Consider the following 26,688-nt stretch of genomic DNA (forward strand, 5'->3'; position numbering starts at 1 on the left):
TAATCCTCTTCTCTATACTCATTTCTTTAGTCATCTCAACTGGACCTGTAGCTTTAATATCCATATCCTGATAATTCCCAAATGTACATCTCTAGCTCAGACCTCTCTCCTGAACCCTAAACTCATATATATCCAGCTGCTTCTCAACATTGCCTCTTGATGGCTAATAGATACATTAAACTTACTTTGTCCAAGGCTGAACTCCGAATTTTTTTCATTCAAACCTGCCCAACATCTTTGTAAAAAATTTTAATGTTTTATTTATCTATTTTTTTATTTTTTAAGTATTTATTTTTGAGAAAGAGCACAAGCGGGACAGAGGGAGAGGGAGACACAGATTCTGGAACAGGCTCTAGGCTCTGAGCTGTTAGTACAGAGCGCTACGCAGGGCTCAAACCTACAAACCATGAGATCATGACCTGAACTGAAGTGGGACCCTGAGCTGAAGTCAGACTCTGAGCTAAAGTCTGACACTTAACCAACTGAGCCACCCAGGCACCCCTAATGTTTTCTTTATTTTTGAGAGAGAGAGAGAGAGAGAGAGAGAGAGAGAGAGGAGAATGCAAGCAGGGATGAAGCAGAGAGAGGGAGACAGAATCTGAAATAGGCTCCAAGCTCAGAGCTGTCAACACAGAGCCAGATGCAGGACTTGAACCCATGAATCGCGAGATCATGACCTGAGCCGAAGTGGGATGCTTAAACGACTGAGCCACCCAGGCGCCCCCTCCCTAAAGTCCTTTTAATCTCAGCTGATGGGACTGTCCTTCCCAGATGTTCAGGCTCAGTTGCTCCTCACTTTTCTCTTGCTCTCTCTCCTCACATCCCAGCCATTTGGGAATCCAGCTGGCTCCTTCTTCAGGCTGGAGACAGAACCCGACTCCTCCTTACAACATCCACGGCTGCACCCTGGTCCAAGCCTCATCGCCTCTCACCTGGATTACTACAGTGGCCTCCTGACTGGTCTCCTTCTGCCCTGTCCTGTCCACAGTCTCTTCTCAACCCAGCAGATTGGTAAATCAGACCCTGTCATTCCTTTGCTCAAACCTTCCATTGGCTTCTCATTTCACAACTACTACAAGCCAAAATCTTTATAATAGATTTTAAGATCCTATGTAGTCAAGTCTTCACCTTCCACTCTGTAACCTCCTCTCCTACTTTACCTCTTGTTCATTCTACTCCAGCTACAGTGTCATCCTTACTTTCCCTGAGATTCCTCAGCATGCTCTGGTCTTAAGGACGTGGCACTGCCTCTTCCCTTTACTGGAATGCTCTTCCCCCAGATATACCTAAAGTTAACTCGTCTCCTTTAAGTCTTTGCTCAAAAGTCTCTTCTCAACGAGATGTACTCTCACTACCCTTTTAAAAACTAACTTTTCCTGCAGTCCTATGGCACTCCTGATTTCTCTTCTGCTTTTTTTCCATTACGCTTACCATCCTCTAACATACTATATACTTTATTTATTATGTTTATATATTATTATTTGTCTTCACCTACTAGAATGTAAGCTCCACTGGAGTAAGGATTTTTGGTTTTTGTTCACTGGTGTTATGTATCCAAACACTAGAAGAATGCTGATACCTAGTAGGGCCTACCAGATAGCTAAGGAGTGCTTGGAGAGTGCATGGCACACACTTATAGTTTATACTTATTACAATATATATTATTTTATAAACAAAATGTGCAGATAATTAAATGTGCGGATAAAATAAAAAAAAATGTGCAGAGTAAGCTCACAACCACCTGGTTCCCATGTATCTTCCTAATCTCATCTCCCTGCACTCTTTCTCCAATTCTAGCTTAGCTATACTTAATTCTCTCATCTCTAGAGCTTTCTGCACGTAATCTTCTCTCTGTCCATCCATCTTTTTATTTGAGGAATCTACGTTCCTCTTTCAGGTTTCAGTTTGGAAGGACTTCCCTGATTCTAGGTCAGCCCCCTCCACCAGCAACGCTCCTCCTGCCACCATGCGCTCCTTGTTCATCACACTGATTTGTAACTACTTGCTTCTCATTTGTCTTCTCAGCCAGTCTCTGTGCCTGTGCTGGTAGTCATTGCAGTATCCCAAGCACCCAGCACAGGGCTTGATACATAGAAGGCTCTCAGTAAACATTACTGCAATGGAATGAGAAAGGCCCACAGCAGTGGTTACATTTCTGCACCTTTGACACATTTGCTTAGTAATCATCTGCAATTGCATCTTGTGCTGCTTCTTAGGTAATGACCATCATTGACACTTCTCTAACTCAGTCTTCACAACTCTGTGAAGTCAGTACTACTAGTGCCCTTATTTGATTTTGCGGTCAAATGCTCTACCCCTGAGCTATACCCCCTAGTGCCCTTATTTGAGAAGGTAGGAACTTGAAATTTAGAGAAGTAAAGATACTTTCTCAAGGTCACAGAGCTGGCAAGCACTGGATCAGGATTAAAACCCAGGCAGTCTGTCACCAGAGCCTATGTGAAGCCATGTCATTCAGCCATTTTGATTTTGGATTTTCTCTTTTACTTACATAAAAATTAGTCAACTATCTGTCCTTACAAGTATGTAAAAGAACAATCCTTACCACCTTCAATATACATTTATCATGGTCTTTTTTAGTTTAAAATTTTTTATGGTTTATGGAGCGCCTGGGTGGCTCAGTCGGCTAAGCCTCCGACTTCAGCTCAGGTCAGATCTCACGTTTGTGGGTTCGAGCCCCGCGTCAGGCCTCTGTGCTGACAGTAAGTTCAGAGCCTGGAGCCTGCTTCAGATTCTGTGTCTCCTTCTCTCTCTGCCCCTCCCCGTCTCATGCTCTGTCTCTCTGTGTCTCAAAAATAAATAAAAACATTTAAAAAAATAAAAATTTTTATGGTTTTTATTTATTTTGGAGAGGCAGAGACAGTGCGAGCAGGGGAGGGTCAGAGAGAGAGGGAGATACAGAATCTGAAGCAGGCTCCGGGCTCTGAGCTAGCTGTCAGCACAGAACCTGACCTGGAGCTCGAACCCAGGAACTGTGAAATCATGACCTGAGCCGAAGCCGGAAGCTTAACAGACTGAGCCACCCAGGTGCCCCTATCATGGTCTTCTTATGGAGGAAGCCACTTGCTTCCTTTCACCAAAGTGAAAACTGAAGTCCACCCAGGGTGGCAGTCTTGTGGTCTAGATCAACATTATTACCATTAACACCAGTTGCTGTTTTATTGAACACATACAGTGTGCCAGGCACCTTTCCATATGTCATCTCATTTCATAATAACTAATTTTTAGTTCAACCAAAGGTGAACCTTGTTTTCTGACTTCTACTCCATGACTCTCTGGATCACAATGATTTAAATCACTTAAAATGTATTATCAAAATCATTAGAACTCCAATGCAATTTGCAGAGAGACCTGCCCAACTCTCTTATCTTCAGATCTGGGAACTGAGATTCTGAAAGGTTTAAGTGCCTTATCCAAGGTTCAGTTGTCTAGTGGGAGCTGGAAGAGGCCTCCTGCATTCAGGTCCAGAGCTCTTGATGCTATATACAGCCAATCATTTTACTTTACCCGATGCACATACATGAAAAGGCATCGTGTCTCTTTTTAAATACATTTATTTAACGGAAATTAGCTGTTACTGCAGATGATTTATTACCCATGATATGCTATTTCACAAATCATGCCCTGTAAGTCACACTTTTTAGAAACCCGGTCCTCGAGGCGCCTTCCACGTTTACGCAGGTGGCAGCAGCAGCCGCCCCTTTGTGACTGGTTGACTAAGGGCCAGGTGGCCCTCAGACCGATCACGACAGCCAATCAAGGCTCGGAGCCACGGAGCGGCACCAGTCGGTGCCTCAACAAGGGCCAACTGGGAGCTCGAAGCCGAGAAGAACGTGACTGGCGGACAGCGATCAATCAGAGGGGAGGAGCGGATCACTGACGTCCAATCAGAGGCTCTTAGACCCGGGTCGTGGGCGGTGCTGGCGTGAGGCCCGCCGGCCAGCCAATCAGCAGGCGAGCGGCAGTCGGCGCGAGTATGGGGGGCGGTCGGGGGTGGGGCTTGCCCGCGCGTCGGAACTGTGGTGGCTGCGAGGAGCAAGGCTGGGTGAGAAGGGCCGAAGACCCGGGTTGGGTTGGGGGCAACGCGGGTACGCACCTGGCTAAGGCGAAGGCTGGAGGCTGGGGCACGCGAGCATCCGGGCGGGGGCGCGCGGAGGTCCCAGAGGGACGCGGGTGGCAGGGGCAGAGTTAGGGGATGCCGCGGGATTGACCCTCAGAACTACGGGATATGGCGGGGAGAGAGGTGAGGGACCAAGTACCGGGCTGGGGAGGTGGCCAGCTTCGACCAGGTGGCTGAGGGAGGTGGGGACACTGTTGCCATGGCAACGCACGTGTGCCGTCTGGCGACCCTTTTCACCGCCGGAATGTGCGCACACCTTAAATCCGCCCCCTGACTACCCCCACCGTAAACGGCCTCCATCATCCTTTGCTCGCAGGCAGCTGGGCTGAGACCAAAAATAACCTACTTTAGCAGCCGCCTCTCCCCCTCTCCAGCCTAGCTGCTCCCCCTCCTCGCTTCCCTCCTGCTGTCTTGTCCGCGGGCAGAGGGATTAAGCTTGCCCTGGGGCCCTTGGTACAACAGGCCTTTGCGGTTTGACCACCTGGGCCAGTTCGCAGCCAGCTTGAGGAATGGCCACAGCTGGGGTCCAGCGCGGCCGCCTCTTACTGGGGACTGGCACCGTAGAGACGCTGCCGCCTGAGAGACCTGGGGTATCCTTCAGATTTTTTTAAGGCATCCAATGCGGAGCCTTGTGCATAACAAGAACTCAGAGAATGCGATCTGACTCAGTGAATAAAGACCACAACGATAGCTTTCCATCCATGGATTAGTGCTGTTCAATAGATCTAGAAAGCGACCCAGATATGTAATTTTACCTTTTCCAGTAGCCACATTTTTTTAAAGGTTCAGTTAATTTTAATATATTTTATTTAACCTGATATATCAGAATATCAATATTCACTGAATATTAATTAATGAATCAATATTAAATTATTGGTGCCTAAAATTCCCTTTTTAATGGAATACCTTCAGAATTTAATGTGAACTTACACTTACTGCACATCTCATAGTTTAGACCAGGCACATTTCAAGTGTTCATTGACTGCATTTAGCTGAGCTACTGTATCAGACTGGGCAACCGTAAGCATTTCTCATTTCATGTGGCTGAATATGTGAAACTCCTCAGTATTCTTTGAAACTCTCTTCTGTGCAGGGAGCACTGCAATGAGGCAACAAAAAACATCAGGCATGGTCTTTTTTTTTTTTTAATGTTTATTTATTTTTGAGAGAGAGAGACAGAGACAGAGAACAAGCATGGGAAGGGCAGAGAGAGAGAGAGGGAGACATAGAATCGGAAGCAGGCTCCAGGCTCTGAGCCTGACGCAGGGCTCGAACCCACAAGCTGGGAGATCATGACCTGAGCCAAAGTGTGACGTTCAACCGACTGAGCCATTCAGGCGCCCGATGGCATGGTCTTTTTGTCAAGGAGCTTCCAGACCAGTTGAAAAATCAGACATCCAAAAATTAAGTTGAATTTTAAATGGTTATGATGAGGGCAATAGTAAAGATAAGCAGGTAGTATATGAAATGGCAAACAAGATGGTTGATGGATTATCCTTAGGAATTTTAGGGAAAGATACTTCAGGCTCTTGGAGAAGAGGTGGACTTGAGGCTACTCTTGATAGGTAAGGTGTTTTGGTTGAGTGGAACTGACCATAACTTCTTTTATTTTTAGGGTTGAAAATTGGCGGTCTCGAGGCTTTTGGGCTGAAAAAGACTTTTCTGTCTCACTGACAATCTCCATCATGATTCATAGCCTTTTCTTGATCAACTCCTCTGGAGATATTTTCCTGGAAAAACATTGGAAAAGTGTGGTCAGCCGTTCTGTCTGTGATTACTTTTTTGAGGCGCAAGAGAGAGCTACTGAGGCAGAAAACGTACCTCCAGTTATCCCGACCCCTCACCACTATCTCTTAAGTGTTTACCGTCACAAGATCTTTTTTGTGGCTGTGATCCAGACAGAGGTCCCACCTCTGTTTGTCATTGAGTTCCTTCACCGAGTAGTGGACACGTTTCAGGTGCGTGGATGCGAGGCAGCTCATACGTGTAAACTATAAAGTGTCTGCATAGTTCTGTTTCCGTTATTTTCAGGTTCAATTAAGAAACTTTTTAAAAATCAAAACTGACTTTGCTCACTTCGTCTCCCATCTGATAAGATCCTTGTTTCTGTTTATTGAACTGGCTGCATCTGAAATGACACAATTGAATACTTTTGGACCTGTTGCGTGAGGAAAGCCACTCTACTTGGTATGATTATATACAGTCATTTTAGTTTTAGAGATTGGAATTGCCCCACTTTTTACTCATAAATCAGAGGAATTTATGTTTTTCTTTTTTTTTTTTTTAGTGGACTTGATGCTAGCCATTGTTAACTACATTGCTTTGAGTTGCATCAAAAAGTGATGCGTGTGTAAAGATATATATATTTTTGAGTGTTAGGAAAAGCTAAGTAGTCCTTGTTACACTCTCCTTGGCAAGAGTAATTTATGAAGCCAAACTTCATCTTGAGTTTGGGGTGCGTGTGAATTCACAGCGTGTGAATACTAGTGATGAGCTCTCATTGCAAACTAAGATTGGAAAATCTTCTGTTCCTGTAAGAATTTAAGTGACACATTTTACAAGATACAGTTTTCACTTTGAGTTTTTCTTTCAGGGATAGATTTGAAGATCTTGGGGAGCAAGGTACAGGGGAAGTGTAAGTAAGTTATATCAAGATGTTGGCACTATTTAGCACAGAATTTTAGGCTGCCCAGACTCTGGATTCAAACATGGGATCCTCCCTCTAAAAGAATTGCTCAAATTCTGTTATAGTCATGTGCCTAACTCAGACAATAAGTGAGAAGCAAGGGCCCTTTAGTTTAACTTCTGTGTCACGTGAGGTCTGGAATTGGTCATATGAATACAGAAATTGTGGAATTAGAGAAGAAGAAGAGAATGATGACTCATATTACAATGCAATTAAAAAATAAGTCAAAGAGCCTTTCATTTCCAGTCATATCTGTATCACATGTCTGGAAAATGAAAATATACTGTATAACTTTTTCCCACAAATGCTTTCTGGTAGTACTATTCTGGGTTTCCAGTTCTCATGTGGCTTACCAGTTCCTTCCCACAGTGAAAACTTGAGAATTATAAACCCCAGTATGTGGAGGAACTAAAAGTAGAAGAACCCAGTAGTTATGACCTTAAACTACTCTAATTGGGCCTTATTATGATTTCCACATATGATATTTTACCCCATTCTAAGATTAACAGTCCCATTGGTGAAACCCAGCATTTGCTTTGTCCCTCCATAGCAATATTATGTAATTTATTACGAGACAGGAAGTGAGAAAAGTTGTTTAATCTAGTTGAAACCACAAAGGACTTTGAGATAACAGTAAAGTCCCTAGTTTGGAAGTCTAGGACCTCAGAGCTTGTCATTTTTGAAGGATTTGTTAAAAGTAAATGGACATAACCTGATTTTAATGTCTTTTCCTTCTGGCTGCATTATTTTTTTAGTAGTAGAATATGATGGAAGAGTTTCAGCTCTAGATTTTGCTATAGCAATTTGTCACACAAGTTTTTCCAACTGCTTAGTTCATATTATGTCTGATTGATAAAATCTGGTGAGGTGTTTTATTTATTTTTCAAAATAAAAACACTGTTGGGGAGGAAATGTGTGTTCCCCCCCACCCCCCCAACCAAATCCTCATTTTTAAAGGAATCTTATTTTAGAAACACAGTCTTGACTCCTAGTGTTCTTGAATGTCTGACAATTTTTATTATCTGATGTAATTTAGATCACATATAGAGTCTGTTCAGTTTTGGATGTCATGATTTTAGGAGCATATTAGAAAACTAGAGCATATCCAAAGAAATAGCAAGATGGTGAAATGATCTAGAAACCATACCATAGCATGAATAGTGGAAGGATCAAACAGGGAGGGGAAAAAATGAAGTGAAAGTTTGTAGCTGTCTTCAAATAGCTGTGGTGCTGTTATGTAAATTTGTTCTGTAAGGCAGATCTAGAAAGCAAATTTCTATTTAGCAAGGGAAAGAACTTTCGAAAAATCAGAGCTTTCCATGAATAGAGTGAGCTTTCTCAAAAGGTGAATTTCCCTTCAGTGGGTGAATTCAAGAAGGGTTGTGTGACCATCTCAGAGGTCCTATAAAAGATGTGACTGACGTTCCTAGAAGGGCCACGCCAAATGACAACAAACATTTCTTTCTTTTCGTCATCATGCATTACATTTTACAGAGTGTTTTATAGTTTACAAAGCATTTTCACACATATTATCATTTAATGAATCATGCTTAGTTCTTACAACATCCCTGTGGGTCCAGTGGTATTATCCTGATTATTTTCTTAAAGAACTCAAGACCTAAATCAGTTAGCATGACTTATTCTAATAAGTGACAATAAGGTTACCACCCAAGTTCTGATTTGGAATCCAGTGCCTTTTCCACAACCCAGATAATTTAGTATCTAAGTTTAGCCTATGTTGGTAAAAAAAAAAAACAAAGCAGTCTTAGAAGCCTAGCTTCTTAGAGTAGAGACTTTCTGGTGCGATAATTCATCTCCTTAATTTCATTTTATTTCCCTCTTAATTCCTATTTGCTGCATCAGTGTTAAGGAATAGCACAACAGAAAGAGTTAAGATTTTAGGTCCAATCTGTGTCATATCAAGTATTATTATTTTACATAGTTCTTTCAAATTCTTGTTCCTAAGCACATATAATAGTTTAGGTTCAGTTTTGTATTCTTCATGTTTTGTCTAGTTGAAGAAATCCCAAAAGGTTAAATGACTTACTCTTAATTTATAAAAGAAGTTAGTAGTGATACTAGTACTATAAGCCAGTCCACTGTTCTTTCTACCAAACTGGGCTGCTTAAGAGATCTAAGGTTATGCTTCATTCCTTCATTGCAGAAGAATATTCTAGAAACACTGAGTAAACACACGGACAGGACTAGGTCCTTATTTTTTAGGAACACTCTTTTTGTTACAGTCTCTGAATGATATATATTCTATGTATTGTATTTTCATCAGGATTATTTTGGAGTCTGTTCAGAGCCAGTGATTAAAGACAATGTGGTTGTGGTTTATGAGGTACTGGAAGAGATGCTTGACAATGGGTTTCCATTGGCTACTGAGTCAAACATCCTCAAAGAACTGATAAAGCCTCCCACTATCCTTCGGACTGTTGTCAACACCATAACAGGTATGGAGAAAGGGGAGACCAAGCCACTGCCATCCTGGGCGTAGCTTACTACGGTGCGGTGCGTTGTTCTGAGTGCTTATCTCAGATGTCCAGGTGTTTTAATTTTGCTCATTATAGTCTTTGATTATGATCTAAAATATGTTTTCGTTATGTAGAAAATAACTTGATTCCATTGACCAAATAAAGTATGCTCCTTTAAAAAGCGTTTCTGATTACAGAACAAATACTTGATTATTAAAGAAATGGCAGAGATACAGAAAAGCACAAAAACTTGAAAATAATCACACCACAGTTTTGACATATGTTTTGTCTCTTCTAGACAGATGAATAATGAATAGATGCATAGATTTTCTAAAATCAACTCGTGTATATTTTTTAAAACTTCAATATTTGTGAACATTATCCCATTATGATACATTTTCTTCTGCATAATTTTTAGTGACTATAATTTTCTACCATATAAAATAGATCCTAAGTAATTTGTTCAGTCCATATTATGATGGTTCTGATTTTTTGTTCCTTTAAATAACAGGGAGTTAACACTCTTAAATCTTTGTGTACGTCTCCTAGATTTGTTCTGAGTAATAGATATGGAAGTGCTAAATCAAAGGTCATGCACATTTTAAGGACTTTAATACATTGTGCCAAATTGCCCTCCAGAAAATTTATACTTTCAGTAGTAGTTTCTGTGCAGCCTCGCCAATCCTATTAACTTTTTCAGAACTTTGGCATTTAATAGTTTAGTCATGTCTTATTTACACACTCATTTTTTAAAAATTTATTTATATATTTTGAGAGGGAGAGAGAGAATCCCAAGCAGGCTCCATACTGTCAACAAAGAACACCATATGGGGCTTGAACTCACAAACCATGAGATTATGACCTGAGCCGAAACCAAGACTCAAACCCTTAACCGACTGAGCCACCCAGGTGCCCCTACACACTCATTTTTATTACTAAGGAAGTTAAAACCCATTCGAGTATTTATTGACTATTTTTCTCTATCGTGATTTACCTACCTGTGTCCTTTGGCCAGCTTTTCTTTTGTTGAAATGTTTTTCTTTTTTTGTACTAACTTATAAATTTTTTAAAATGTTTATTCATTTTTGAGAGAGAGAGAGACAGAGAGACAGCACAAATGGAGGAGGGGCACAGAGGGAGGGAGACACAGACTCTGAAGCAGGCTCCAGGCTCCAAACTGGCAGCACAGGGCACAGGGCTTGAACTCATGAACCGTGAGATCATGACCCTGAGCCCAAGTTGATAATCAACCAACTGAACCGCCCAGGTGACCCTCATACTAATTTAAAAGAAGTCCTTCCATTTAAGGACATTAAACCATTATGTATATTTCTAGTATACATGATAGTTTGTAGTTCTGTGTATTTTTGAATTCTATGTTACAGATATATTCTCACAATCTGTCTTTTAACATTGCCCATGGTGTTTTTGTTTAGCCACATTTAAAATTTTCTGACTTAGTCCTATTAGTTATTCTGTCTCATTCAGGTTTTACATTGTGTGTCTTGCTTCATATATAAACAAGGGTTTGCATGGCATTTGACAAACTGATTGAGAAAATTATTTTTTTAATGTATTTATTTTTTGAGTGAGAGAAAGAGAGCATGGGTGCGTGTGCCTGCCTGCAAACTGGGGAGGGGCAGAGGGAGAGGATCGCAAGCAGGCTCCATGCTCAGTGCTGAGCCAGGATGTACACATAGGGCCCCATCTCAAACCGTGAGATTATGACCTGAGCTGAAATCAAGAGTTGGTTGCTTAACTGACTGAGCCACCCAGGTGCTCCCTACCCTGAAAAAAATTTTTTTGAAGTATGAATATGCAAGAATACTGGGACAATTTAGAAAAAGTATTGCCAAGCATTGGCTGGATTTTCCTTGTCAACAAATATCAAGCTATATTAAGTTCATATAGGACAGGAGACAAAAATTCATACATAGATAGATAAGCTATTAACGCAAGACAGTTTTGAAAATCTTTTTTAAAAAGAGCAAGAGAGAGGTGTCTGGGTGGCTCAGTCAGTTAAGCATCTGACTCCTAGTTTTGGCTCAGGTGTGATCTCATGGTTCATGGGTTCAAATCCAGTGTAGGTGTCCTGCGGATGGTGCAGGGCCTGCTTTGGATTTTCTCTCCCTTCTCTCTCTGCCCCTTCCCAGCTTATTACTTACTGCTCGCTCGCTCGCGCATGCTCTCTCTCTCTCTGTCTCAAAAATTAAAAAAAAGCAAGAGAAAATGTGTTCTATCAGATACAAGATATAAAGTTTTGATTATTTTAAAAACATAAGTATTGGCCCAGTAATAGACAGATAGATGACTGAGATAAGGTAGAAAGTTCAGAAACTTTTATAGGAATTTGGTATAGATAGATGTCATATATATCAAATCAATGGGTGAGCGGCCAATTGTTAACTATACTGTATTAGGACAGTCAGCTTTGATATAGAACAAAATGAAGTCCTCCCCTACTCATTCTGTACACCAAATTCCAGCAAAGAGTTAAACGCAAACCTTGTAATTGTTAGAAGAAAACATAGGGGAATGTCTTTTTGATCTCAGAGAAGGGAAGGTCTTTTTTAAAAAGCACATTTTCTTCTGGATCTTTTATGGTTTTACTTTTGGATTTAATTCTTTAATCCACTTGGAAATTATCTTGGTATACAATATCAAGTAAGACTCTGTTTATTTCTCCAGAATTGTCTACCAGTTTTCCTAGCACAATAACTTATCCTTTTCCTTATTTTTTAAATGATTTTTTTATCTTATACTAAGTCATTATGGATTCTTGGTCTGTTTTTAGGCTTTCCTGCCTTACCATACTGTTTTAATTAATTAAAAAAAATTTTTTAATGTTTGTTTTCTGAGAGACAGAGCATAAGCAGGGGAAGGGTAGAAAGAGAGGGAGACATAGAATCCGAAACAGGCTCCATCTCGCAGGGTTCCATCTCATGAACTGTGAGATCATGACGGGATCCGAAGTCAGACGCTTAACTGACTGAGCCACCCAGGCGCCCCGTACTGCTTTAATTATTATAACTCAATGACATGTTTTAACATATGGTGCCTCTTTTTAAGAAAACACATCTGTTGGGGTTTTTTAGTATGCTGGGTTCATTTAACTCTTAAACTCTTTGTTAGTGCCTGAATCATTTATAAATACTATAGAGTCATTTTTCTGAATCTCTCTTAAATCTAGAAAAAGGTACCGAGCTGAGAGTCACTTTTGAAAAGCTGAAGTGTTTTGTAAACATGCTGAATATATGTGTGTATTTAATGTTTCTTTCTTTAGATTAAAAGATCCAGGTTACAAAAGAAGGAAATAGATTTTAAATTAGTTATAATATTTTAGAATTTTCAGTACAGAACCTTTGAATTAAAAAAATTTTTTTGATGCTTGTGGGAGGAAAAAACAAGGAATTGATTTTCAACTCCTAGAGAAATATCTAATTTGTATTCTTTTCCTAAGATTCAGTACACATTAGTTGTAGTAAAATGTATGCATTTTAATAACCTAGTATAAATGTACCTGAGAATGTACATGAAACTAGAATACTTTTTTTTACCCATGAAAATATGTAGATTACCATCTCTACTGAAAGCCAGTACATTATTTAAGCTACAAGCTATTGTGAAATTTAAGAGACCAAGTTCAGGTTTCTTTCAAAACCAAAATATGATATCTGTTTCTCAAGTAACTTTTTTAACCTTTATTCCGGTCAAGGAAGCAGACCAGATGGCAACAACTTTTTAAAATAGCCTAGTTTACCCATATAGAAGCTGGGAAACCCTTCTTCTTCTTTTTTTTTTTTTTTTTTTTAATTCTTCAATTGAGTGCATGAAGAGTGGAAGCATAGAACTTCTAGGGAAGTGTTCTATGATTAGTAGATAATTGGTTACATCTAATCAAAGTGGAGTTAAACACAGTAACATTCGTTATCTTAGGAAGCACCAATGTGGGTGACCAGCTTCCTACTGGGCAGCTGTCAGTGGTGCCCTGGCGACGGACTGGAGTGAAATACACTAACAATGAGGCCTATTTTGATGTGATCGAAGAGATTGATGCCATCATTGATAAATCAGGTAGGTGCTTTTAATCTGTTTTCAGAACTAGAAAGTAGAAAGATGGGGCACCTAAGTGGCTCAGTTGGTTCAGCATCCAGCTTTGGCTCAGGTCATGATCTCACAGTTTGTGAGTTCAAGCCCTGCTTTGGGCTCTGTGCTGACAACTCAGAGCCTGGAGCCTAATTCAGATTCTGTGTCTCCCTCTTGGTCTGCCCCTCCCCCTGCTTGCACTTTGTTTCTCTCAAAAATAAAGATTAAAACAACTTTTTTGAAAGTAGAAAGAGTCCTCTTCATATAATGGTTGCTAGTATCAGAATTATCTCCCATTCAAGATATTCATTTTAACTTAGCACCTACCTGTGTCAGGCACTGTGCTAGGTACTAGGAATAGACTTAAATATTATAATGCAGACGACATGATCATATATATAGAAACCCCTAAATACTCAACAAAAATTCTTAGAACTAATAAATTCTTTAAAGTTTAAGGGTATACAATCAACATACAAAAAACACTTCTGAATACAACGAACCATTCTAAAAGAAAATTAAGAAAACAGTCCCATTTACAATGGCAACAGAAGAACAAAATAGTTAGGAATACACTTAACCAAACTTGTACTCTGAAAACTATAAAACATTGATGAAGAAAATTAAAGGAGGTACAAATAAATGGAAAGACATCCTGTGTTCATGGGTTGGAAGAATTAATAGTAAAATGCTCATACTACCCAAAGTGATCAACAGATTCAGTGTCATCACCATCAAAATCTCAATGGCATTCTTTACAGAAATAGAAAAATAATCCTAAAATTCATATGGAACCACAAAAGACCCCCAAGTAGCCAAAGCAATGTTGAGCAAGAACATGAGCTGGAGACATCATACTTCCTGATTTCAAAATATATTACAAAACTACGTAAATGAAACCGTATTATACTGACATAAAAATAGACACATAGACCAGTGAAACAGAATAAAGAGCTCAGAAATAAATGGGGTGCCTGGATGGCTCAGTCGATTAAGTGTCCACTCTTGCTTTTGACTCAGGTCATGATCTAATGGTTTGTAAGATTGAGCCTGCATCAGGCTCCACACTGAACATGGAGCCTGGGATGCTCTCTCCCCCTCTCTCTGTCCATCCATCCCCCATTTGTGCTCTCTCTCAAAACGTATAAGCATACAAAAAATATCTCTTAGGGGCTCCTGATGGCTCAGTTGGTTGAGTGTTCAACTTCAGCTCAGGTCATGATCTCACAATTCATGAGGTTGAGCCCCATGTCAGGCTCTGTGCTGACAGCTCAGAGCCTGGAGCCTGCTTTGGATTCTGTGTCTCCCTCTCTCTGTACCCCTCTCCTGTTCATGCTCTTTCTAAAAAATAAACATTAAAAAAATTTTTTTTTATTAAAGAAAACAAAGAATTGGTTAGCCTTTGGGAGGGGTAGTCTTTAAAAAAAAATCTTAAAAAGAATTTTTTTATGTTTATTTTTATTATTGAGACAGAGAGAAACAGAGCATGAGTGTGGGAGGGGTGCAGAGAGAGGGAGATGCAGAATCCGAAGCAGGTTTCAGACTCTGAACTATCAGCACAGAGCTGGATGCGGGGCTCAAACCCATGAACCATGAGATTATCCCTTGAGCCAAATTCAGATGCTTAACTGACTGAGCCACCCAGGCGCCCCTAAAAAATCTTTTAACCAAGGAAACCACATATTTACAGTCAACTGATCTTCAACAAGAGATATACTAAGATTATATCATGGGGAAAGGATAGTCTCTTCATTAAATAATGCAGGGAAAACTGAATATCCATATGTGGAAGAATAAAATTGGACCCTTACACCAAAAAAAAAATCAAAATGGATTAAAGATTAAATGTAAGATGTGAAATCATAAAACTACTAGAAGAAAACATAGAGAAAAAGCTTCCTTTTGGGGTTGGGGTGGTGGAAAACTTGACCCTTGTCTGGGCAATGATTTTTTTTTTTTTTTTTTGGATTTGACACCCAAAGCAAAGGCAAGAAAAAGCAAAAATAGATAAAAACTAAAAAGTTTCTGCACAACAAAAACAGTCAACAGAGTGAAAAAATAGCCTGTTAGAGAAAATATTTGCAAACCATATATCTGGTAAAGAATTAGTAGCTGCAATGTGTAAGGAACACATAGAACTCAAAAGCAAAAAAACAACCTGATTAAAAAGTGGGCAAAGAACCTGAATAGACATTTATCAAAATAAGACCTGCTAATGGCCAAGAGATGTGTAAAAGGGTGCTCAACATCACTAATTATTAGGGAAATGCAAATCAAAATTAGAATGGGATATCACCTCATAGTAGTTATAATGGCTAGTATCAAAATGGCACATGATAAGTGTTGGTAGTGTGGGGGGGAAAAGGAAACCTTAGTACACTGTTGGTAGGAATGTGTATTGATGTAGTCATGGAAGACTGTCAAAAAGTAAAATATAGAACTACTTTGTGATCCAACAATCCCACTTCTGGGTGTATCCAAAGGAAATGAAATAATTGTCTTGAAGAGGTTTCTGCGCTCCCATGTTCATTGCAGCATTATTCACAATAGCCAACCATTATTCACAATAGCCACAATTCACAACATCCATCTTTTGATGGATGAATGGATAAAGAAAATGTGAGATAGACACATACACAGGCATATTATTCAGTCACAAGAAAAGAAGGAAATTTTGCCATTTTCAGCATGGATAAACCTGGAAGACAGTATGCTAAATGAAATAAGCCAGAGAGAGAAAGACAAGCACTGCATGATCTCGCTTATCTGTAGAATAAAATAGTCAAACTCATGGAAGCAGAGTATAGAATGGTGGTTACTAGGGGTAGAGGGTGGGGGAAGTGGGGAGACATTGGTCAAGGGTATAGAGTTTCAGTTATGCAAGATTAGTAAGTTCTGGAAATGTACAACACAGTGACTATAGTTAATAATATTACATTTTATACTATTTCTCAGCTTTATCAAGGCATTACAAGCAAAATTGTAAGATATTTAAAATGTATATTGTAGTAATTTGCTGTATGTATACATTTCAAAGGATTCCAGTTAAATTAACACACCTGTCACCTCATAATATGTATTGTATACTTGAAATTTGCTAATTGATGTTAGTTAGCTTGTTTGTGGTGATAATTTCATAATGATATGTATATCAAAATATCAAGTCGTATACCTTGAGTATATACAATTTTTATTTGTTAATCACACCTCAGTAAGGCTGATAGATTAATTAAAAATACTGTGTTGCAGACCAGTGCTTGTTGGTGTTATAGATCATATCCTCTTGAATAAAAAAATTATTCTTTTACTGGTGTTACAGATCTTACCCTCTTGGATAAAAAAAAGTAGCAAATGAACCTCTTAAATTCCTTTTAGAATGTATTTGACTCCCAAATCTGATAGCAGAACTGAAATTGTAATCACTAAAATTCAGGGAGCCTTCTCTTTTATTATTCTGAATTAAAGCAATGTGTCCTAGAGCTTAGGAATTTGTAGAAAGTTCTCTTCACATTAGTGAACTCATTCAACAAATGCTTCCCGAAAACCTGTTGTGTTGTAGCACCGTGCTGACTAGTGGATGTTTGATGATGAACAAGATATAGTGAAGGAATATCACAGGTATGCACAGCCTCCTCCTCATTGAGAAGCTTTGCTGATAGTAGTGTAATAATAATAATAATGACAGTGGTATGTAACGGGAGGTATCCCAACTGTGAGGATGTCATGCATGAGAATTATGTGGAGAAAAAAAAGGCAAAGGATCTCTGGAAATGAGCAAAGGAAGAAGAATTACTTCACTGCAAATGAAAGACAATAAATACGTATTTGAAATGAGATATAGAAATGCTCAAAAAGGAGAGGAAACCCAGTAATTAAGTGATTGAATAGCGACCTATAATATCCGCATCCCAAACAATATAGGAAAACAACTGTTCTTTGTTCATAATGAATAAAGGTATGTCATGTACAGGGACAGCGGTAGTCATTCTGCACAGAGGGGTCTACATCTGTCCTCTGACAAGCCTTGTTACGTAAATGTGGGTGGTAGCCACTGGCTTTTGGTTCAATAATGATTTAACATTTTTTGACTAGTAATTTCTAAATTATGCAGCAAAGTCTTTTCAAAACCTTAATTCTAAATTGTGTTCAATACACAAAGTTTTTGACCTCTTTATGACCTGCTTTTATTGTGGCTATTATTATTGACAGTGATCATGATTATGATGTTATTTTGCTGTTGACAATTATGAGGTTGTACAAACAAAGGAGACAAAAGAGGCCAGCCAGAAAGAAAGGCAGAGTTTATGGCTGCAGAAGCTTATTTAGAGTCTAGTGAGGGAGAGAGGTAAAAAAGCAGAATGTAAGAGATGTGTCCCACCCATCCAGAGCAAAGTGTAAAGAGAGCTGGTAGTGTTTATGCTTTATCAGTAGAATGAATAGAAGTTATTAAGACCTGCAGGGATTTGGGAGCAAAGTATGTGCAAACACTTTAAGGTGAGTAAAATATTGTTAGGAAATAAAGTAGTTCAGTATGAATGCATTGAGAGGCATTAAAAAAGAAAAAATTAATGAGGCTTTAAAACTAAGTAGGCATAGCAACTTTTCATATAAGCCAAAAGCTGGAAATAACCCAAATGTCCACCAGTAATAGAAAGGATACATAAATTTCAATACAGGTCCATAAGGGAGTATTATGTAGTAATGAAAAAGAATGAATAATCCATATACCCAACAACATGAATGAATCATACATGGTTGAGTAAAAAAGTCAGATGCAGTTATATACAGTTATATACATTTATATGAAGTTTGAAAACAGGTACAACTTCATCAAAGGTAACAGAAGTCAGAGTTTAAGGGACGCAGATTAACTAGGATGGGGATGCAAGAGGAGCGTGCTGGGATACTAAGAAGGTTCCACGTCTGAAGTTATTTACTGTAGAGGAGGGAAAGGCACTTATTACCGCATATGGCCCTCAATCCCCAACCTCCCATCATCTGCTCTTCCCTATATATCATATAAAACCTCAATCAGCCTGCCTTGTTTAGACTATACATTCTTATATATGACATCCTTGTAACTACTGTGTGATCAATAAGATTCCTAGAAGAAATTCTGCTTTTAAAAAAAAAAAAAACCTGTGGAGAGGGGTGACATATATGCTATATTAGTGGGTGGTCATTCTATAGGATCTTTAAAAAAAGTATGTTTTTAACGAATTAAGGTGAATAAAGGCACAACTAGAAAGGGGGAAGAAAGGTTCTGTGTCTTGATGTGGATGGTATTTGCATGGGGTGTATACATACTTAAAGATTATTCAGTTGTGCATTTAAGATTTTTGCATTTAAGTAGAGGTTTTCCCACAATAAAAAAAAGTACACAGCAACAACTAGATAGCTACATCATGATGAGCCTTGCATGCCATTTAAAGGAGAACCGTTTGGAGCAATTGAAGAGTTTTTTTTTTTAAGTTTATTTATTTTGAGAGAGAGAGAATGAGCAGGGTAGGAGCAGTGAGAGAGAGAGAGAGAGAGAGAGAGAGAGAGAGAGAGAGAATCCCAAGCAGGCTCCTCACTGTCGGCACAGAGCCCAACGTGGGGCTCGAACCCACGAACCGTGAGATCCTGACCTGAGCTGAAACCAAGAGTTATGATTTCGACTGAGACACCCAGGGAGTGACTTGATCAGATTTGTAGTTGAAAACTATCAGTCTAGTTGCAGTATGAAGAATGACTTCAAGTGGGGTACGCCTGAAGGCAGGGAGAGCTGGAGGCTGCTGGCTGAAGTCCAGGCACAAAATATAGATTCCATAATGGTGGTGAAGAAGGAGAGGCATGAATAGAAGTTAGAAAAGAGAGGAATTGATCATTGATTGGATAGGAGCACTGAAGAAGTATAATTAGTCAGGGGTGCATGTATGTTTCTGGTTTAAGCAGCAGGATAGATAGTACCATCATAAAGAAGGAAAATAGGGGGCATCTGGGTGGCTTAGTCTGTTGAGTGTCTGACATCAGCTCAAGTCATATCTCATGGTTCGTGAGTTCGAGCTCCACATTGGGCTCTGTGCTGACAGCTCAGAACCTGCAGCATGCTTCAGATTCTGTGTCTCCCTCTCTCTGCCCCTTCCCCACTTGTGCTCTCTCTCCCTCTCATAAATAAACAAATTTTTCAAAACAAAAGAAAATAGAGCAGATTGAGGAATGGAGCTGAGAGCTCACTTTTGATGTGTGGAGTCCAAAGTGCCCCTGTGACATGCAATTAGAGCTGTCTAGCTGGGCAGGAGTGAGACTATGAACTGGAAAAAAGATTAAGATATAATTGGCCGTTAATGACAATCGAAGCCTTGGGAAGTAGGTGAAGTAACTCAAGGAGACCATGTTGAGTGAAGAAAAGAGAAGCTCAGAATTGTGAAAACGCCTGGGCATTCAAAAGATGTGCAGTGAAAGAGAAGCCTGCAGAAAGCACAGAGGAAGTGGAGCTAGAAAAATAGAAAATTAGGCAAGGTTAGGAGAAAGGAGGGCTTTACAAAGAAAGAGGTGGTCAACAATGGCCTGCTGCAGAGAGCTCCCGTAGGATAACGGCCAAAAGTGTCCACTAGACTGAGCAGCAAAGCTCACTGGTGACTTTAGGGAGAGCAGGTTCTGCTATGACGCTTGCTGAACCATTGGTTATGGTGACATCCTGTTTGATTCTGGGACTCGAATGAAAACTTCTTTAAGCTAATAACTGTCTCTTTAATCTTTTATCCACATTGCTCCATCCTAATGTCTCACACTTGATACGCGGCTGACAAATGTTTGGAAGGATGGACCAATGGATTGGGTAGATGATTTGGATAGATGGACAGAAGGAAAGAAGAAAGGGAAGGAGAGAGAAGGAAAGAGTTGGGAAGGAAAAGAGAAAGTTAAAGAAGGTGGTAGGGAGGAAGTAAGTTGGTTGGGAAGGATGGAGAAGCATCAAATCACTTCTTACTTTCTCTTTGTTTTCTTTCTGTCTCAGGTTCCACAATTACTGCGGAGATCCAGGGGGTGATTGATGCCTGTGTCAAGCTAACTGGAATGCCAGACCTTACGCTTTCCTTCATGGTAAAATCCTGAACCACAGCTTCAAATCTTGGGATGGGAAATTAACTGCTTCTGGGAAGACAGTGGTGAGAATGGAACAGAACAATAAGAAAGAACAGCCACAAAGTTTATATCAGGCTTGAATTTTTGATAAGTAGCTGCAGACTTTCTGTGTGTGTGTGTGTGTGTGTGTGTGTGTGTGTGTGTGTGTGTGAGTGAGAGAGAGAGAAAAAAAACAGTATCGGGATGACTTTCCCGAAAGAACTATGGGTGTTTAATCCCCACTCCGTGGTCTTCCTTCCCTGCATCTGCAGAACCCCAGGCTGCTGGATGATGTCAGCTTCCATCCTTGTGTCCGTTTCAAGCGCTGGGAATCTGAGCGTATCCTCTCCTTCATCCCTCCTGACGGAAACTTCCGCCTGCTCTCTTACCATGTCAGTGCACAGAAGTAAGCAGCCCTTATCATTAAGAACAGAATCTGTGTGTATGTGTATATGTGGAAATAGTATCTGTAGTGGTTAAGGACCCAGGCTCTGGAGTTACCTGGGTTCAAATTCCAGCTTCTGTACTTACTAATCGGGTAACCTCAGGGGAGTTGCTTAACCTTTTTGTGTCTGTTTTCTTATCTCTAAGTGGAAAATGAAAAGAAGGACCTTGTTTGGGGATTAAATAAAACAATCTAAATAGTGCTTAAGAGAAAGTTAGTGCTCATTAAGTTTGCTGCTGCTATTTTTGTGGTTGTTGTTATATGTCTAACCAAGAACTTTTTTTTCTCAAATTGGAATCTGAGTACACCTATATTCATTCCCCAAACCCAAAAGAGCATTAAACTATGCTATCAAAAACTCTAAAAGGCAGTCATTTTTGGTCTTGAACATTCTCTTTAATGTCTTGCCAAGGACTTTTATTTTTATTTTTTAAAATGTTCTGTTATTTTTCTGAGAGAGAGCATGCAAGCAGGGGAGGGGTGGGACAGGATCTGAAGCAGGCTCTGTGTTGACAAGCTGACAGCAGGTAGCCCGATGCGGGGCTTGAACTCAGGAACCGTGAGATCATGACCTGTGCCAACGTTGGATGCTCAACTGATTGAGCCACCCAAGGGCTCCTGTCTTGTCTAAGGACCTTAGAAGATGTGTAGTAGAAGGTGTACACACTGAAGAGAGTCAGGACACCTCAGAGTCACCAATACTTTCCTGTGTGATTTGGAATAAATAATTTAGGAAAATATCTGTGCTTACGAGCAAAGACTCTGAACTCAGTGTGCCTGCACATAAATCCCATCTTCAGTACATAAATGACCTTGGGCAAATTACCTAATCTTTGTGAAGTACAAGGACATCATTATTTCTCTATAAAATCAGGACAATAGCAGTACCTACGTCATACTTATTAAACAAGGTAATGGAGCTAAAGCATTTAGCATAGTACTGGCACACAGGAGTGTTTAATAGATGTTAAGAACTGTTACTACTTTGGTGTCAGTCTGTGATTTCTCTGTTTCCTGTTCTGTCCTATCGTGACAACTCATCGTACCTTGTAGGGTTTTTGTGAGGAGCAGAGAAAGTCATGTAAGGCACTCCCAAGATAGTATCAAAGGTCCATGGAGTATGCATGTTACTCCCAAGTACAAATAATTATTGGTAACATATCACAGAGTAAAACACAGAAATAATGGTGACTCCTAATTTTGATCTGTAATGCCTTTCTCATAGTAGTAGTCTTAGTGTACTCTTTGATTTTTGTTATATTATTCAGAGTCATTGGAAGAGTTTATTTACTAGATGGCATCTTAGCTTTACAAAAGGAAAAAAAATTAAAGATTACTAGGGGTTTTTTCCTGTGCTTATTTTTTAATATAAGGAGTGAAGAAGTTGGTAAGGGAGGAAGAGCTGTCAACGAGGCCAAAAAAAGCACTTAGGATAAAATGAGGAGATGTTGCCAGTTTTTGCAGTATAGTAATGAAACTGGGGTTTTTGTCTCTCCTTTTTCCAGTCTGGTGGCAATTCCAGTGTATGTCAAACATAACATCAGTTTCCGGGATAGTAGTTCACTTGGACGCTTTGAAATAACGGTGGGACCGAAGCAGACTATGGGGAAGACCATAGAGGGAGTGATTGTCACCAGCCAGATGCCCAAAGGGGTCCTGAATATGAGCCTGACTCCATCTCAGGGGACACATACATTTGACCCAGTTACCAAGGTAGGAGGATAATAATCAGGAGGTTTTGAATTGCTGGTGTCCAATAGAAGTAATTCTGCAGGAGCTTGCCACTACGCTCTCACCTTGTTGAAAGAGGAGCTTGATCAGAGGGACATTGTATTTTCCTTTTGGAATTTTACGGTGACAACTAGTTTTCTCTACTGAAAAACCACTTTAGTGGCTGCTTGTAATCCTGTGAACAGTTGCCCTGAGGTTAGAGCTCAGCCACCTCAGATGACGGCTTCCACCCTAACTTCTTTCTTTTTCTTTGAAGATGTTGTCTTGGGATGTAGGAAAAATAAATCCCCAAAAACTACCAAGTTTGAAGGGAACCATGAGTCTTCAGGCTGGGGCTTCCAAACCAGATGAGAACCCCACAATTAACCTGCAGTTTAAGATCCAGCAGCTGGCCATTTCTGGTAAGTGTCCATGACTTCAGTGGTTTGATGCGAACAGAAGTGGCTTTCTCAGTAGGACACAGACATCACAAAGCCTCCTGCTGACTCCCTGTTTACAGAGCTTGGTTTCATCACCTGATAGGTAATCTGGAGTAAAATCTTTTCCAGCATTTCTGGGGGAAATTTATAATCCTTACTTCAAAGTTAGCTTAAGAGACCTGACAAAAATGTCCAAGACACAGCTGAAAAGGAAGCGGTATAGGTGGACGCAGTGTTCCCAAGCAGGTGTTGAGTTGTCCTGGGCTTGTCAATTTGGGGCTCCAGGGTTTTTAGCACGGAAAGGCTTCTGCATTCTCAGCTGGTCACTGAAAATAATAATTTCCCCTCCTTTCCCCCAATTTCAAAAGACTTTCCTATTTGCTTTTATTACCACGTGAAATCCAAGTCAGCCCACTGTAGTCTACACCTGTCTTAGGATGATGATGATAGTAATAGTTACCATGTACTGGGCATTTACTGTGGGCCAGGCAGTATTTTAAGCCTGTGTCATTTGTTTTATTTTTAATCCTTAGAACAACCATGTAAGATAGATAGGAGATGACTTCAGCTTTATATGAAGTTCCTATTTTTCTTTACCAATAAAACTTGTCTAATTTAAGTGATTAACCTTCACTTAAATCAGAAACTCTTTCTTCATAAATGTTAGAGCCGTATACGGTATAAAATGTGTTCTGCTAAGTGCAGTGAGAATACTCAGGAAGCAGTCATTTATTAATGCATTCATTGATTTATTTCATTATTCATTAATTTTATTAATTCATGTATTCTGTCCAATAGCTGGAGAAAAAGAGTGGTCTTATTTTTTTTTAATCCTCCTTTCATCTGTATATAACTTTCTGCCCTTCCCACTTTAGAAACAGGTCTTCCAATAGGATAGCTTCTTGTTGGAGTAGTTTTTTATTATGAGACTGTGGACCAAGAGTGAAAACTCTGGGGGCACCTGGGTGGCTCAGTCGGTTAAGCGTCTGGCTTCAGTTCAGGTCATGATCTCATGGGTTCAGAGCCATGTTGGGCTCTGTGCTGACAGCGAGCTCAGAGTCTGGAGCCTGCTTCAGATTCTGTATCTCCCTCTCTCTCTGACCCTCCCCTACTCGCACTGTCACTCTCTCTCTGTCTCTCAAAAATAAATAAAAAGTAATAAAAAAATTTTTTAAAAGACTGAAAACTCTGTGAGCTTCAGAAAAGTGAAATAAATAAGGGGAAATTATTTTTTTCTGGTTCACTGTTGCGGCTAGCTCTATCCCACTGACCTCTGAATTGAAATGAATTTAGACAGATATGCTTCATGCTTCTTTTGAATAATAAATGCGTATGTTTTCCTTCCAGGACTCAAGGTGAATCGTCTGGATATGTATGGAGAAAAGTACAAACCCTTTAAGGGCATAAAATACATGACCAAGGCTGGCAAATTCCAAGTTCGAACCTGAAGGAAGAGTTTTGCAAAAAGAACATTAACGAATGCTTTTTTTTTCTTACTTGTCTCAAAGTAAAAAAATATCAGCCTGTCTCGTAGGTCAGTATCCCCTTCTGGACCCGCCCGCTCCCGTTTTTCCTTAGCCTGCAGTGCCGTGGAGCTAACCAAGGGAGACAGGGGTCGCCAGGGAGAACCGGGCAGAACTGACACAGCACCAGCGCAGTTCTGAGAGAAGAGATGCGTGACAGAGGGCAGAAGTACCTAATGCCATATTTCACTATTTTTAATGCGGTTACCATAGAAAAGGACTAGCATTTATTACTTGCTTGGCTTTACTTCTCTAAAGCTGATGAACGACTTCTGTTTGTTGTATAAGGTGGAGAGAAAGATAAGAAAGAAGGAAAGAAAGCTTGGAACAAAATGAATGCTAGTCAAGAAAAGGCCAGGGAAGGGTCGGACCTTCGAGGGAGAAGGGAAGCAGCAGTAAAGACTTGTGAGCACACACGCTCAGGAGAGAGCGGGAGGAAGAGCAGTCAAGCCCCACGGGAAGGAGGGTTGGAAAGAATAGAGTTGACTTGGTTTCTTTCTGATCCCTCTACTTTGATTACATATAAAAAATCACCAGTACTTCTAGAAGAGAACTGGAAACTTCTTAAATTCGAATCCACTAATGACATGGAAAACCCCAGTAGGATCAGATTTTCCCTTGAAGAGTGCTGATATCTGACTGGTTTTCAGATACTAACCACTGTTTGCCTTTAGCCCTTGGCCTTTCATCTGCAGTGAGATGGTGACCTACCCTCTTCCTGTTGGGGGTGCCTGAAACGCCCCTTTCCCTAACCCGGGACAGTTCTACTTACGTCACAGAATTCACCAGCCTTTTTCCTGTTACACAAGGACAGTTTCAGAAAAGCCAATCCCATAATCCCCAGGGCAGCCAGATTCTGTGTGTCACAGTATTGAAATGTAGGTGGCCAACTCATTCCTCACAAAGTACATCACAGCTGTACCCCAGGGACTCCCTGTCTCCGCTTGTCTGTGCTGGCCTGGCGCTGGAGTCTAAGCCTTGCTGTCTGAAACTTTTCCACCAATAACCCTAAGTGAAAAGAGTGCTTACCGTCCAGGGGCAAGTTTCATCCTGGAAGCTTCTCAGTAAAGTTCATTTCCTCGGAGTCTCCCGTGCTGGACTGTAAGAGATTTGTCAGAGGTGTATACCTACCAACCCATCTTCATTCGAGGCAAAAAGAAATTCCCTAAACCTTTGAATAAAACTGATGTTGAGGGAAGATGGGCCATGTTGGTCATGTGTGACCCAGTTTAAGAAACATGGCAACTGGGGGAGTGCCTCAGACTTTCCCAGTGGGTAATTTTTATTCTAGTTCAATGTACGGATTACCCATTTAAATATTTATACCCATTTAAATACTTATATAAAAGACAGGTTTTTAAATTATTGCTATAGCTTAAGGAGTGATATTGTGCTCTGCTTCATGCATGGGGAGAAATGAAGACCTATACTCTTCAAACCCTATAATTTTCCTCTAAAGCCCTGTTTCCAAATATTTAAGTAATTTTGCTTTGCTACTTTTATCTCCCTACTTCCTGGACTTGTTTTTCCTGCAGAGTAATGTTGCTTTGTGGTTTTCCTCTGCGATAAATTGTGTTGTATACAAACAGATGTGTTTCATACTCCATCGCTCCAGAATTTTCCTGAACTACTGTGTCCTATACACACCCCTGGCACGGTAGGGGAAACATTTCTGCCTCTGTGATCCCAGGATACTTGGAATTACTTCTCCTGAGGGCTCTGAAGGATTTTAAGGTTTCCTAGGTCATAGGAAACAACCAGTCTTGGTCTTTGGATATTCTTAAGTTTATCAATCCAGCTGTTCTGTTTCCTCCTGGACAGCTCACCCTAATTTCAAGGGAAGAACTTGAGAAATAAAGTATCTGGAGTACGGGGCCTGCAGGCCTTGGTGCATGAGATAGCACGTCACCTGTGTAGCAGCCCGCTGAGCCTGGTGGAGAACATGTGACCATCCAGCGATGTGTTAACGCAAGCAGTGCAGGGGTCTTGATCAAGCTGTCCAATTCCAGAACCTGTGTCTAACGTGTGGAAGTATCTCCTGTGCTTAAATCTTAATAAAGTTGAGCTTTACCAGTC

General features: G+C 40.2%; 1 protein-coding gene across 1 annotated transcript; it reads left to right on the forward strand.

Annotated features, from left to right (window-relative positions):
- The first annotated feature begins 3,993 nt into the window (after positions 1-3,993).
- On the forward strand, positions 3,994-26,688 carry AP3M2 (adaptor related protein complex 3 subunit mu 2). Its single transcript, XM_029936473.1, has 9 exons — positions 3,994-4,063; positions 5,754-6,096; positions 9,109-9,280; positions 13,238-13,375; positions 20,388-20,473; positions 20,767-20,900; positions 22,445-22,652; positions 22,927-23,071; positions 24,437-26,688. Exons 2-9 carry the CDS (start codon positions 5,824-5,826, stop codon positions 24,535-24,537), a joined length of 1,257 nt encoding a protein of 418 aa, XP_029792333.1. The 5' UTR covers positions 3,994-4,063; positions 5,754-5,823; the 3' UTR covers positions 24,538-26,688.

The sequence above is a fragment of the Suricata suricatta genome, chromosome 1 (assembly GCF_006229205.1).
Source record: "Suricata suricatta isolate VVHF042 chromosome 1, meerkat_22Aug2017_6uvM2_HiC, whole genome shotgun sequence".
Lineage (NCBI taxonomy): Eukaryota > Metazoa > Chordata > Mammalia > Carnivora > Herpestidae > Suricata > Suricata suricatta.

What these genes read in the sequence shown, in the direction of transcription:
- AP3M2 (XM_029936473.1), top strand. Translation starts at nt 5,824, where the DNA reads ATGATTCATAGCCTTTTCTTGATCAACTCCTCTGGAGATATTTTCCTG. An exon ending in TGCCATCATTGATAAATCAG is followed by an intron (nt 13,376 to 20,387) that starts GTAGGTGCTTTT and finishes TTTCTGTCTCAG; the next exon opens with GTTCCACAATTACTGCGGAG. An exon ending in ACCTTACGCTTTCCTTCATG is followed by an intron (nt 20,474 to 20,766) that starts GTAAAATCCTGA and finishes CTGCATCTGCAG; the next exon opens with AACCCCAGGCTGCTGGATGA.